Source organism: Dinoponera quadriceps, unplaced genomic scaffold, assembly GCF_001313825.1.
Source record: "Dinoponera quadriceps isolate SergipeBrazil2010 unplaced genomic scaffold, ASM131382v1 scaffold1565, whole genome shotgun sequence".
Taxonomy (NCBI): Eukaryota; Metazoa; Arthropoda; class Insecta; order Hymenoptera; family Formicidae; genus Dinoponera; species Dinoponera quadriceps.
Window position 1 is genome coordinate 2,300,266 of NW_014556124.1, and position 14,758 is coordinate 2,315,023.

Sequence of the window (14,758 nt, forward strand, 5' to 3'; positions counted from 1 at the left end):
CTGGCATAATGTAACGTCACCCGTAACCCGAATGGACAGAAACGAGGGATGCATTAGACATGGAGGAGAGAGAAAAAATTAATCTTGGTCCCACGAGAGATAGAGAGAGAGAGAGAGAGTGTGTGTGTCTCGGGCGAACTGCCGGGCCGACTTTCTATGCGGGCTCTCGTTTTGCTGTTTCGAGAAGAAGGGCGAGAAACACGGCACACCGTGTCCGGTGCGGAAAACGTGCTGGTGAATCGGCGACTGGCTTACTTACTTACTTACTTACTTCACCTGGTGGTGGAGTAAAAAAATGCGGGCTTGCTCGATACTCGAAAATACAGGGCAGAGAGAAAAAGGGGGAAGAGAGAGAAAGAGCGGAACAAGAAGACCGGAACGGCACCGTGCGTCGAAGTACGTTCTCACCCCCTCGATTCCGATCCATCACGCGAGCTCTTATTAAAGGGTCCAGAAAGTAGGCGAGGCTCTCGTGAAGCGCAGCGGGTCTCTCTTCCTCCGTGCGGGAAGCCGAGAGAAATTTTACGAGCGGGAGGAGGACGAGGGAGGGAATCGAGACGAGAGAGAAAGAGAGAGACAGAGGGAATGCGAACGGAGGAGAGCGCTCGGTCGCGTCGGAAACGTAATAGATAATGTAAGGCGGGTAAACGCGCTGGGAATAAAAACGAACGTGAATCGGACGGTCGCTGCGTCCAAGGTCATGCCCCGAAGAGAACGAGGAGGAGAGCCGGAAGGACGAACGGGAGTCGTCCGGGACGTTTTCCTTCTCGAACGGGGGATCGACGGTGGTTCCCGACGACGACGACGACGAGATTATCCGGGAAACCGCCCCCGGTGGGATTCACCACAACGCACAACGGCGGGAAATCGTTCACCGAGAACGTCCGTAGCCAGGAATTAAAGACGGATTGTATATATACCGTAACGTCGCTGGTCCAGGAGGTTTGAATGGATGCTGATGAATCGATAATTTTCATGAATAGTGAACACGTCAGACATTTCTTTCAGCGTCCGTGTCCTCGCGGGATGACTTAAGTTTGTAACGCGAGCATCGTCGTAGTCGTCGTGGTTTTCGTCGCCTCCTCGTTACGAATTCTCGAGCGCATTTCTGAACCCGAACTACGAATCGCCGAACCGCGTGTATTATCGCGCGCTCGACAGTTTTTCGATTCGTTCGGCCGCGACGCGAATGCGGAAAAAGTAAGTTACTCCCGGAAAGAGGGGGGAGAGAGAAATCGTGGCGAAAAGGTCGCGCGACGCGACATCGAAATTTCATTCCGCATGGCGCGCGATTAACGCGCGCTCGCGAGAAAACGGTTTGCCCGGTTTGTTGTTGTTATCGTTTTATAGAATTACGGAATTATTACATCGCGAAATAGAATCGCGCGAAAAAAAAGAATGGAAATCGAAGGCCGAATTGCGCCGTCGCGCGAGCGAGCGTGCGCGCGCGCGTTTCACGCCCGACCGCGCGCGGTTTTTTGCGGTGACGCGTGACTCTCTTTCGCCCTCCGTTTCGCGCATGGATCCATTAAATTTCGCGAAAAACCGCCCGATCGCTCGTGCACTCCGTCGCCCACATCGCCTCGCTCGTTCCCGCGCGATCGTAATTGTAAACACGTTTGACAGAAGCGCACGACTCGCCGCGACAATGCCGAGGACGATCCCGAGTCGACTTGAATTTTAAAGGACGCTCCAGCGCACCTCCGGCAAAGGAGGGTTCTCTCCGCCGTTCCTTTCAGAACCCGAAACGCGAGAGAGAGAGAGAGAGGGAGAGAGAGGGATGGAGAGAGAGAGAAAGCCCGATCGGCATGGAGAAACCAAGCCTGGGTTCTGCCGCGCTCGACAATGATTTCCAATCTTCGATTTACCGACGAGAGTCCGCCGCCTTTCCAGCTCGGTCCTTTTTCACCGTACGCTCCTTCTTCCCCCTCGGCCCTTCCCTCTGTGTCCTGCACGCCGGTCCCCTTCGTTTACTCGGCCGGATTCCGATTATCCGAATATAATAATAATCCTTTCTGGCCTCAAAATTGCGCCGGCACGCTCGAGAAGTTTCGGCCGCCTCCTGCCGCTAGTATAATATTGCGTCGAATCGCGTGAGTAACTCTCTCTCTCTCTCTCTCTCTCTCTTTCTCTCTCATCTTTTTTCTTCTTGAAATTTATTTTCGCGCATGCAGTATTTTACAACGTCCAAATGCTCCGCAATATACAGGTAATTTATACATGATGTATCGGAACTCGACCGACAGAACTTAAGGGTAGGTTCCATGTTGAAAAATGAGTTAAAAAAAGAGTTTGGTAAGCACGTGTCCGCAAAAGCTTGCTTTCGGAAGAATCCCGTGAATTTATCGCCGGAGTGTAAACCTTGTGTGCCTACTTAATTAATATAATTAAATATATTGGTCCGATATATAATTGTAAAATAGAGAATCGTATCCCTGATTACCAAACGGCTCTACCAACTCTTCTCGCGAGTATTCTAAAAAGAAGAGAGGAGAAGAAGAAAGAGATAAAAGAGATGGACGTTCACCGTCCCCGTCGGAGGAGTTATTCATGGGCCGAGTCAATATACATGTATATATATTTACATATATATATATACATATATATATATATACATATATAACACATAACGTATCCACATGCGGTGATTGTAAACGGAGCGCGTAATTACGCGCAATGCCGAGGATCGACTATGCGACTCGCGTTGGTTATAGAAGCCACGTCTATCCGTTGTCCCCGAGACTAGCCCGGAATTCGATTAGAGCTTAAGTGGATTATAAACGACGTACTTGCAAATCAGTTCTGCCCGTCCAATAATTAACTCGCGGGTAGAAGGAGTCCCGCTTTAAACCGCCGTACATCGCGCCCCCTACATGTTTCCGCTCGCAAGTCCGTCTCGTTCTCTCATTCTCCCGTTTTGCGTCTCGCAGTAACGACCGTTAACTGATTTCTTCCCCTCCTCTTTTTTTTCCTCCCCCGTCGCTACTGAAAATACATTTCAGCCAACCCTCTGTCCGTATCGACCGTTCGTTCTGTGCGAGCGTTCTGGCGCGCGAGGGAATTTTTTATTACTTCTCTCGCGATTTCGATCCGGCTGGGTCGGTCGCGGAGTCCGAGACGATGAAAGGTTCAACGTCTTCTTCGAGTCTCGAGCGCGTGTGAATTATTCTCGGCGCTCGTCAGCGGGAAAACAACGTCATTCGGGGATGTCGCTGCGGATTTCGCCGCGAATTATTAATCAAGCAATTAACGAACCGGCCGGACGCGTTCCGTGAGCGCGCGCCACGACCCGTTCAGAGTCATAAATGAACGAACCTTTGTAAAATTAGTAGCGCCGCCCCCACTGCCTCGCTCGCCTCGGACGCTCATTAACGTCGCATGCTGTTGTACATTAATCATTCGGCGCTCTCTCTCTCTCTCTTTTGCGCGCGCGCTTTGCTATCGCAGGGAGAATGCGTCTCGGGAACGTCCGGGGAAGGAGGCGGATTAACAATCAACCGCGCGAATCTTTCGCGAGCTGGCCGCGATTTCCGCGTTTGAACGCGAGTCGCGCGCGTCGCCTCGTGAATTATTAATGCCGCCCCGCCGCTCGAATGCAACGACGACAACACACGGCTTTCTTTCGCTCAGACGCGACCGCGTTCGGTTTTGATCACGGATTCCTTCATCGGGGCGACCCCGACGCGCGCGCGAAACTCTTCGCGTCCTCAGAGAGAGATACACACAAATGGACGAGGAATTAATCACGAGGAATTATTAAGGAGGCTCCAGGCACTAAGCGCCGCACTTCCAACGTTGTGTGATTTGTGGATTATTTATGGACGAAATCACTTCTCTAGCTATGTGCTGGTAAAAACATCGGAGGAAAATATTTTGACATTATTTCCAGTCTGTACTTTTGGTTATAAATATTATTTAATTCATTATTTATAACCTTTTTTTTAGGGAAACAGGAGAGAAATATACAATTTTTCTATTCGAGAGAAAAAATTCGTAACTTATAAACGCGTTGAACGAAAATAAAATCTCTGTAGCTTGATATTCTTGAAAGATAGCTCTTCATAGAGAAAAATGGTTTAGCGATGTCTGTTGAAAAAAAAAACAATCATTTTGACGAATAAAAATTGTCGCATTCGAGCACGGAAACAACGGTATAACCAAAACGGTATTTGAAAGAAATAATAAATGAATTGTACTTTTGCCTGGGCAAGTTTTTATTTTGAACGTAATGAAATAATAATAATAAATCATAAAAATATAAATAAGCTAATGGTAAATCAATGTTTAAAAAATAAAAAATTCAATTCTCACATTAATAAATACATTACCTTTATAAATCAATTATATGAGAAAAATATTCAATCTTATAGAAAAAAGAAATCTATATTATTTTTCGCCAATACCGTGCGATTTGTAGATCATTTCGGAAACACTCGTAATTTTATGTTTTCTCAATTTCTCAATAAATGCACGAAAACTATTACGCACAAATATAGACTCTCCTTATCACCTGTTTCCTTAAATGGAGATTCCAAGTCTCATTCCCAATTCAAACTTTACAGCCAATTCGAATTGTTCCTGTTCCTCAAACGATCCACGAATCATACGGAGGGTTAATAACTCGAAAATTTGTGTGGTTATTTGCAAAATGGTAAAGAATTTTTCGTTCTTATTAATCTAAACTCTAAATATATGACGGATGGCGCGGTTTGCGTCAGACACCCTGTATATTACAGTTTTACCTTATGTTTGATCAAACAGAACCTCCTTAAGGAGTTGAACGGGCGCTCAATCGGAAACCGTTGAACGAACCCGAGTTAAAACTTCAGTTCTACATTAAATCTATTTCGTTCTACATCAAGTCTTCTTCCAAAGTCTTCTATTATGCGTTCTTTGATGCTACAAATGGAAAGTTATTTCTGTTTTCTCCACCTGAAGAGATAATGCAAAATTAAAAATTTTCTCCCGACAGATTTAAATTTTCCTTTTATCATTAAGGAAACATTATTAATGCTCCCTTGATACTACCAATGAGAAATTATTTACATTTTATCCACTTAAAGATTTAATGTGTAATAGAATCAAGTAAACTTAATATAGGACTAAAATTTTAATTCAGGTTTCCCGGGTAGAAATTTTAAATTCTGCGTTAAGTTTTCAGGTGGAGGAAACGAAAATAAGCTTCCACTTGTAGCATCAAAGGAGTACAATAAGTATAATCAAGGAACTTCATCCTCCGGGAAACTTCATCCGCTTAAATTTTACTTCCGCATTCTTTTCCGAGTCTTCATTCAAGTCTTCAAGTGGAGAAAATTGCCAATAATTTCCCCACTTGTGGCGCCAGAGGAGTACAATATGAAAGACCTTGGGACACTTAATATAGAAATAAATTAGACCGAAGACAGAACTAAAATTTCGACTGGGGCACGTGGACGTAACGAAACGCCTCCTCGGTGTCTCCGTCGGATCTAGCGCGCCCGATCACTCGGGAATCGCGAGGCACTTTTGCAACGCGGCGCGAACACGGTTAATCAGCCCGGTTTCGCCGGTAGCGCGTGACGTTCGCGATTAATTGCTTTCGCACGTGGCGGCGGCGGCTTCATCTGTTAATTATATGCCCGAAATATCGCTCGAATGTGCATACAATCGCTTTTGCAGCGGCCGGTCATACGCGCGCGCGAGCGGACGCTCGACCACGTTGCCGACCAGGAATGCGACAGCGGCGTTTAATTCATCGGCTCCACACATACACACGCAACGCACACACACGCGGAACGCTCGCACGTACGTTCGAAAACCGCTTTTCTCTGTTTCGAGGCGTTTCTCGCTTTTTTCGCGAATATACGTACATTTCGAACAAAAAGGGGAAAAAGGAAGGAAAAGAAACACCCTCCGTACTTTCGAGCAAATTCGTGAAATACGTTTTCCACCAAGCACACACACACATACACACACACACTCTCTCTCCCTCTCTCTCTCTCTCTCTTTCTGGTACGCGTGGCTTCACTCGCGAACGCGCGGCGTCTTAACACACCTCGGTCACTATACCCCATCCTGTAAGCTCATTAACGTTTTCCCGCATTCGACGACCCGGCCGGCCGCGCACTTTTATTCGAGTCGTCGGCGATGTTTTCGCCGCGCGTTCTACCCGCTGTGCGTCCTCGTCGCTCGCTGCTGCGCCCGGTAACGAGCGCAAATCGCGAAGCGCTGTCGCTCTAACCCGCTTACCGGCTTATTTTTCAGCCGGTGTTTTACGATACACACGCGCGCGCCCGGCACAGTAATAACTCGTCCGTCGCGTAAATATGTAACAGGAGCCCCGAGAGCCTCGGTGCAATCGGGAGGGGACGCGCCGGCGACGCGGTGATAGCCGCGGCTGCGCTTAATCTAAGATCATTAAAAGTTAATCAGCGGCGGGCGAGCCCGCGACGCCGCACCGAGAGAGTTAACGATGGCTCGTCGTAATTTCGGAACAATCGCTCGCCATCGGCCTTAATTCGCCCCGCTCCCTCCCTACCTACTTCCCGCCCGCCCGCCAACCTTCTCCAGTCAGTCGTCTTAGCCGAAGCTCGCGCGCTCCATTGTAATGAAACTCGTTAACAGCGATCATCTGAGATCGACGCGAACTTCGTTGCTGCTTATTACAGCGCGCGTATAGATAGAAAGCCCGAAGTAAGCTCCGTTCGCATTGCTCTCTCTCTCTCTCTCTCTCTCATGCTCGGTGCTCGGACGGGTTTCCGCGCGCTCCGGCGCTCGCGATATATGCGATATCATTAGTACACGCTCAGGGTGTTATGTCGTTATATCGGGATAACGGGCGAGTCGCGTTTATTCGTGAGTAATAATGCGCGATACGAGTCACCTGGCCGCGATTAGTCAGCCGACGCTGCGTCGCCGATCGATTAATCGTCGTGAGCTGTCCGCGAATTAATTCCGGACCGCGTGTTGCGTACAGTGTCGTCGTCTTCGCACCGCCGTCGCCACCGTCCCGTCGCCTTCGGCATGTCCGCATTCAGCGGCACGTGTCGGCCTTCTGACGGTCCTCCGGTCGGCTCGGGAATCGTGCGAACGAACAACGCCCGTCCGAAAATTTTCCAAATGCTTTTCAGTAAAAGGATTATTTTGAATAAACGGTCGTATTTTGTCCGGCCACCGTATTTCCGAAGTTTTCTCCTTTCAGATTTCTGTTTTATGTGTTTACAATGTAATGCCCGCAGAGATTCGGATATTCACGCGCGTCTTACAGATATAGAAATACTTGAAAAGTATAAATACTCAGGCTGGCCATTTCAATCTCTGGCATTTGGAAATCTTGTAATAACGAATAATCATATTTTTATTTTCCCGTCTACAAAATTCATTTTCTTTATGTTTCTTCTTATTGCGATGCCATTTAGGAATCCCATTTTTGCCCCCGGTTCTAAGGAAACTTTAGAAAAACGTTGGACAGAGCAAAGCAAATGGAATCGGTCTGGGTTTCCCACTTAGAACCCCACTATTGAAACATTACGCCTATAACCCGAATCTTCATAGATTTCCCAATCAGAGTGCATCATTTTTTCTTCGGGAAATCGGTGTGGATTTCAATCAGATCTCGGGAAATCTTTTATGCCGGCGGCGAACGCGAACTTTCATTGTTACATTTTGGAAAGTGACGTGCGACGTAACAAATCCGAACGGAACGTTTCGGACCGATTTCCTCGTAAGGTGGCTTAGCAAATGGTTTTAAAGAAAGTTCATGCGCACTCAGACGCGATAACACGTTCGTCGTTCGTTCGTTGTTCCTTCGCTGGGTGTGCACGTACCTTAAGGCGGCGTTCGGGAATACACACTGGGAGCAAAGTAGCATTTAATCGACCGATCACAACGAAGAAATCTCAGTGCCTTTTGTCCCAATCGGTCAATTAAATGCCAATTTACGCTCAGTGTAGTGTTTTCGAACCTATCTTAAATGACAATAGCGTCTAAAGCGCGATTGATAAGCACTCATCGCATTCGTCGAGATCTCGCTCGCTCGGGAATTATCGTGGCGAACAATTCGCGCGACGAAAAAACACGACAAATATTGACGGTTCGGCGCTCCCCCCCTCTCCCCCTCCTATCGAGATTTGTTCTACGATTGATCCGGGCGAATCTCAAAGTCAATTACTCTCTTTCTCTCCCCTCCCCCTCCCGCCTCGTCTCCCACCTCTTTTTTGCTCGTACAACACGTAGACGCGAAGCGGCGGCGACGGCGGCGAATCTCGAATCTGCTAACGACGCCAGAGATCGTACCTCGTAATTTCAGGACAATCACTTCCATCATTCTAAATTCCGCCTCCCGTATTCTCATAGCGTCAGCTCAGATCTGTCTCGACCACCCACCCACCTACCTACCTTCCTTCCTTCCTTCCTTCGTCGCTGGCCGACGCTCGCGCGAGCGGCGCCCCGACGTGGGTCGCCGCTAGTAGGTCGTGATCTCCTCTCCTAAGTTCTCGCAAGCGGGCCAGCGTGTCACTGATCGGCAACGCGGACAAACCACCACCGGATGAAGCCGGCCGGTGATCTCCGCAAACGAGACAACGACGACGAGGTATTAACACCGTTGACTGAGCCGCGCTAAAACCGTACGCGAGTCCTGCGGGGCGAAAATTTGCGGGCGTCGCGCGCACGCATCGCACATATTAAGTATTCCTCTGAAAGGTTAATCTAAAATCCTTCCTTATCAAGCGAGAGTAAAACTGTCGCCCCTGTTCGTGGACGACGAGACCCACGGCGAGACTTACACGTCGTACGTATCCGGGCGTACGCGGTGCAGTCGGCAGTGTTAAGGTGGTTTGCAGCGTAAAATGAGTTTCTCAAGAATTCTCGTGGAAAATTTCGCGCCGTACGTTCAAATACGGATAAATGGATCCAAATACGGCCCGATCATACTGGCCGATGAAATTTAACTTTTCATCCGCATCCGGAATGAGAATAGGTGTTCCCGAATGAATTTGGTTGTGCCGTGTACGAATCCGTTTGTCTAGATTTCACTGGGTTCGGTCACGATTTACGGAAAAAATGACGTCAAAGAGGGTAAAAACGCCAATTTCCTTTTCAAGATATATCTGAAATTAAAAACCACCGGTCGCACACGCTCGACATTCATATAATATTGAGCTGTATCTTTAAAATGAAAAATCACACCGAAACGATACAAAATGCGTTTTTAACGTCAAAATGTGATACTTTCGCGTGGCATTGATGAAATGTAGGGAAAAAAATTCGCTGCTGTTACCACGAAGTTATGAATATCCTAAAAATCTAAAGCAAAATGACTGACTATTCGGTAGCTGAGATATTCGCAAATGAAAATAACACTTTTTATACGTATTCCCTAGACATTAATGTTCTATTTCAATTTTTAATTTCTTCAAATTTGGTCTGTTGGTAAAGTAATGATTCCGTTCGATATAATATTATTAATTCATCCCAAATGAAATTATATTCCCCATTTTAAACTGTGAAATAATACCTTTCCAGTTGAAAACCAATACGTGTAATTGTATGTATTATAGAACAAAGTCGCCAACGTTCGGATTTATATCAAGTTATATGTGAAAAACGTATATATGTTTCATTTATGAAAATTTTGTCCGATTTTTTCTAACGACTATGTTATAAATGAGCGAAAAATAAATATATTTTTAAACAAAACAATTTCTATATTTCCTCGTTTTGATACCTTAACTAATGAGAATATGTTAATGCTAAACAATGATTGGATGGGTGTCTAAGGGAACTGCATACATTACTGCCAGGGATATTTAGAATCTTAACCCTTTGCACTCGAGGGCTCCGGAGTGGAGCCATTTAAAATTTGTCTTCAAACTCTTCAAACTTAAATGCAAATAGCAAAAGCGGAATATCCTATACACAATAGTTTTTGCGATTTGTCTTTGTCCTTATGTTATGAACTGAAAGTTATTTGCATTGTCTCCATAGTGGAGTCCTCGAGTTTGAAGACAAATTTTAAATGGTTCCGCTCGACCGAAATTTCAGAATTATTGAGCATTTGCCTTGAGGATGTGGCTATAGAAATTTACAATTTATAGCAATATCCGCGATATTAGTACATACATACACATTTTTTAATATTTATATACTACTTTCTATTATACGCTCGCTTCTATTGGCTCAACTGACGTATAAATGAAGCCTTCAAAAAGAAAAGAAAAAGATATTTCCGTGTTCGTAATATCGTGTATATTTTTCTGAATTTCGTTCAAAATTAACATTTATTGCTCGTATAGTTAAATAAAGTTATAGGAAAGTTTTTTTTTCCAATAAATAATAAATTTATATAGGAGTCCCTTAATATCGTCCCTGAAAAATCCGGCATTCTACGATACAGCTATTTTAATAATGCGAAAAATATAACAAATAACAAATATATCGTCTCTCTCTCTTCCTTCCCTCTCCCTTGAGCAGGGTGATCCAATATTGTCTCTGCTGCGTTTTTTTTCATGTTGAATAGCGCGTCGCGCACGAGCGCGCCTCTCTCCTGCCGCGTGCGCAGCAGAATTTCAATTTAATAATGACGACCGCGGAATTTTTCCTCTGCGAATTTTCGCGCGCCTGCGATGGTACGCGTAGAGGCATACGATCGAAATAATTTCGATTTGCGCTTACGTGTGCGCTGTTTTCGTACGCGCGCGCGCTCGGCTATTCGTTCGGTGCGCGTAGCACTCGCGGTTATACGACGTGCGAAATATATTGACTCGAGGTAAACACGCATACACGCCCGATACACAGACGCTTCTGCACGTATGTTTTTATTAGATCGACGACACGATAACGAATTCCGCCGGGCGGAAACGGGGTTTCGCCCTGCGACCGCTCCTATCCGTTCCTAATGCCGTCCTTCGCGTTCTTTCGCACGCTACGGCGGAAATCGCTCTCGCGGGAACGCAATGGGGCTGCTTGTTTCGAAGCGAGATTTATTTTTCATTCCCGCGAAATATGATATCTATATTATACGCGGTATCGCGAGAAAAACGAGAGGGAGGGAGAAACACAGAGAGAAAGAGAGAGAGAGAGAGAGAGAGAGAGCGGCTCATGTGTCGCACCGCAACGGCGGTGTTTCTTCGTTACTCCGCGCGCGACCACGGTTAATCGGTCTCATGCAAGTTAATCGCCGTGCGCACACGATTGGCTCGCGTAAATCGTTTTTCCGCACGATAAATGCGCCACGCTGCGCCGCGATCAGCGCGTGGCGCACGGGAATGAATAAGATAGTGCTTAATCTAGCGAGAGCGAGAGAGAGAGAGAGAAAGAGAGAGAGAGAGAGAGAGAGAGTCACACACACATTGCTCGCTCGGCCATCGTAACTCTTAACTCCGGGAACAATATCTGAAATTAAGCGGTGGCTCGAAGTGAAGGCGTCGCGCGCGAGAGATACTCGGCCGGGTGACATTCATTCCCCGCGAGCTCTCGACCCCTCCCCCTCCCCCCCGCATCCGGGTCTCCTCATAACGATCGTGCCCGCTAAACAGCGGGTACGCGATCCGTCGCGCGCGCGTCTTCGGTTTTGCCGGTGCGGTGATCCGACGGTCATCGCGATATCGTCGATGATCCGCGACCCACCTGGTCGGTAGAACGAGAAGGTACGGACGAGGTGGGGGAGGAAATAAAGACGAGGTGGTAGTAGTAGTAGTGGTAACAGAGGTAGATCCCGAGACGGCGTGCGCGTCCTGGCGAGCGGCAGGACCTTTCGGGGGAAGAAATTCGGAGAGAGAGAGTCGAGAGAAAGAGAGAGAGAGAGAGAGAAGGCGAAAAAGAAAGAGGAGAAGCGCGGGAGGTCGCGGGAGCTACCGGTAGGGTCTCCCGCGCGCGAAGGGCCACCGACAAGAGGGAGGGGGGGAGGAGGAAGAATAGCCGGCATGAGAGCGCGAGGGTGGAAAAGGGAGATAGAAAAGGGAGAGAAAGAGAGAGAGAGAGAAAGAGTGAAATGAGAGTGAGAGAGAGAGGGAGAGGGTGCGAGGGAGAAAGGGAGACAGACAGATGGAAGAGAGATTCGCCAAGGTACGAGAAAGCGGTGGTAGAGGCAGAGGCAGCAGCAGTGGCAGCGGCAGTGCCCGGGCATCAGGGCACGGTTGGGACGGCGCAAGCGCCAGGCTAGATGTTCCTGGTGCGGGCTGCACGGCGAAGAGGGAGCAAGAGCGAGAGGGAGGGAGAGAGAAAGGAGGGAGAGAGAGAGAGAGAGAGAGAGTATCGGAGGGTGCCCGTAGGAAGTTTATCGGCGGCGAGTCGCGCGGGACGGGCGAACGGAGTGTCGAGGGAAGGAGGGAGGGAGGGGGTGGTCGCGCGGCGGCAGGGGCGGCGGAGGCGGACGGTGGAGGAGGAGGGTACGAGCGTACTCCGTACTCCGAGGGTTTCCAGGCAGCAGTCTACGGCCCGGGACAGAGGGACCAGGACCAGGCCTGCCTCGGAAGAAGGGGTTGCGAGCGCTCTCTCGGTCGCGGATCCTCTCTCGGAGCGGAGTGTCTTTTCGCGCCGCGCTTGTTCGGCCTCACCTGCCTCGTTTTCGCTCCCTCTCACTCGCTCACTGTCTTCTTCCCCCCTCCCTTCCCCCCCCCTCTCCCCTCTCACTCTCTCTTTCTCTCTTTTCTCTCCTCCGTTTCTCTTTCTACCCTTCTTTGTCTATCCGTAATCTACCTAGCCCGTAGGCCTCCCGCTGCTGGTGACCTTGAGCCTCCGCCGATGCGTACCGCCGAGCCGTCGCTCTTTTACCGGGAGACCGCGCGCCGTGCTCGCGGCGCGACACCTCCGCTCGCCTCCGACCGCAGGAGAGTGTCGTCTCGCGCTACGCGCACGAACGTACGGAGATGAGCGGGGCCGCCGCTCGTCGGCCGGGAGCTGCTGCTGCTCGGAGCACCACGTGCCAGGCGCGCAGCAGAAGGCGCTCCAGGCGACACCGCCAGGTGCGCTAATCGTGGACCAATCGCGAGGGAAGAGCGATCGCGGGTGATATAGGACACTGCAACCCGGGGAGAAAAGCGCGAGGATCCGGGGGAGATCATCGCGCGAGAGTGCGCGACGAGGTGAGGAGCAGAGGGATGACGCCGCGGGCTCGCGGTGCGAGCGGTGCCGCGCGTAACAGAACGGTCCCGATGTTCGCCGCCTTGGCACCGCTTCTCATCTTCGTGGGGATCGACGGCGTCGTGCACGGGGTAGCGCGCTCCGCGCTTCACCAGGGTAAGACTTTGCAAACTCTCTGTCTCTGGCTGTCTGTCTCCTGCGCTCGCTCGCTCGCGCGCTCGTTTTCTCTCTCTCTCTTTCCTTTCCTTCCTTCCTTCCTCCCTACCCTCCCTCTTTCTCTCATATATTTCACCCTTCTTCCGTAACACGCGCTTCTTCGTATCTTCCCGATCGAGCCGAATAGCCCTGATGTTTCGGCTCGTTTCACCGGAGGAAAGTTACTATCAGCGTGCGCTCACGGCGATACACGAGCCCCCCCCCTACTCTTCTCTCTCTCTCTCTCTCTCTTTCTCTCTTTCTTTCTCTTTCTCTCTCTGTCTTTCGCACGCATATCTCTCGTAGGTCTTTCCGCAACTTCTTATCCTCCTTCCTCCCTCTTTCTCTCTTTCTCTGTCTTCGTAATAAGATGTAAAAAATCGAATAACATCGTACGCGTAACTTCGGCGCGGCGTAACGTCGGAAGTTTCGTCGAGAGTTTCGAGAACGGGAGGAATTCCGCACGGCAGCGCGAGTCGCGCTCGCGCGCTCGCCCGGCGCAACGCCGTGGATTTGAAACGTTGTTTCCACATTCGTGTCAATTCCGGGCCCGCAAACGGGAACGTACGAGGTTTCGCGGGGCGGAAGCTTACCGAGATGAATTTTATTGCTCGTTCTTCGCCTCGATTTCGCACTTCGTGCTACTCGCTCTTCCCCACCTTTCTAACTTACTCGCGCGTTCCCCGTTCTCGCGCCGGCTCGCCCAGGTACTTTTGTCTCTCGAAGGAAAAGCTGTCTCGGCGGTGACGCATACGACACCGGGGCACCTTTACTCTCCTCCCCTCTTTACCCTCTCCTCTTTCACACTCCTCTTTTCTCGTCCCGTCGATGTAAACCTCGTTTCATTCGCTTCATCGCTCCCGCTTACTCCTTTCTACCATTTCCGCGTCTGTTGTCCCTCGCGACTTTGAGGGCTTTTCGCAGGGAAGAGAATTCCGTGCCGGAGCGGCGGGAAGCCTCGCGGCGCTGAAAAGCGACGGTATCCCTCCGCTCGTCCCCCCCCATCCCCTCCCCCACTCATGAAATCGTTACGGGCCACTTGACAGCTTTACGGCGTTACAGAAATTGCCTCCTCGGATAATTGCACTCGCAAGAGTCCGCATACGGTACGCTCGTCGCCGAGTTAAATTCGCTTTTCCCGGGCGCCGGCGACGAGCGTGGCGTAGCGACGCGATCGCGCGACGATCTTAACGGGAGGGGGGGAGGTGAGGAGTTCGGATCGGCAAATCCGATGTTGGGACGCGCCAAGTTATTACGAGACGGCGCGTCGCGAGGGATTTTGTTCGAGGATTTGCATCGATTTGCGCTCGCCGGCGGAACTTAGCGAATTAATTGCGCGGCCATACAGCTCTCCCCTTCCTCACACCCTTCTCTCTATCTCTCTCCCTCTCTTCCTCTACGCCGGTCCCTCGCTAACCGCGAGGCGAAGTCGTTAAGTCTGCCGTAAGTAGATTTCGCGGTAAAGGTCGTCCCGAGCCGAGCGTTCCATTTTCGGACAAAC

At 49.6% G+C, this 14,758-nt stretch overlaps 1 protein-coding gene across 1 annotated transcript in view; it reads left to right on the plus strand.

Moving 5' to 3' along the window:
* The first annotated feature begins 12,429 nt into the window (after positions 1-12,429).
* LOC106746872 (lachesin-like) overlaps positions 12,430-14,758 on the plus strand; it is a 39,881-nt gene continuing 37,552 nt past the window's right edge. The window contains exon 1 of the mRNA XM_014623991.1: positions 12,430-13,218. Coding sequence (XP_014479477.1) covers positions 13,080-13,218 — 139 coding nt within the window. The 5' untranslated portion in view covers positions 12,430-13,079. The remainder of the gene's footprint in view (positions 13,219-14,758) is intronic.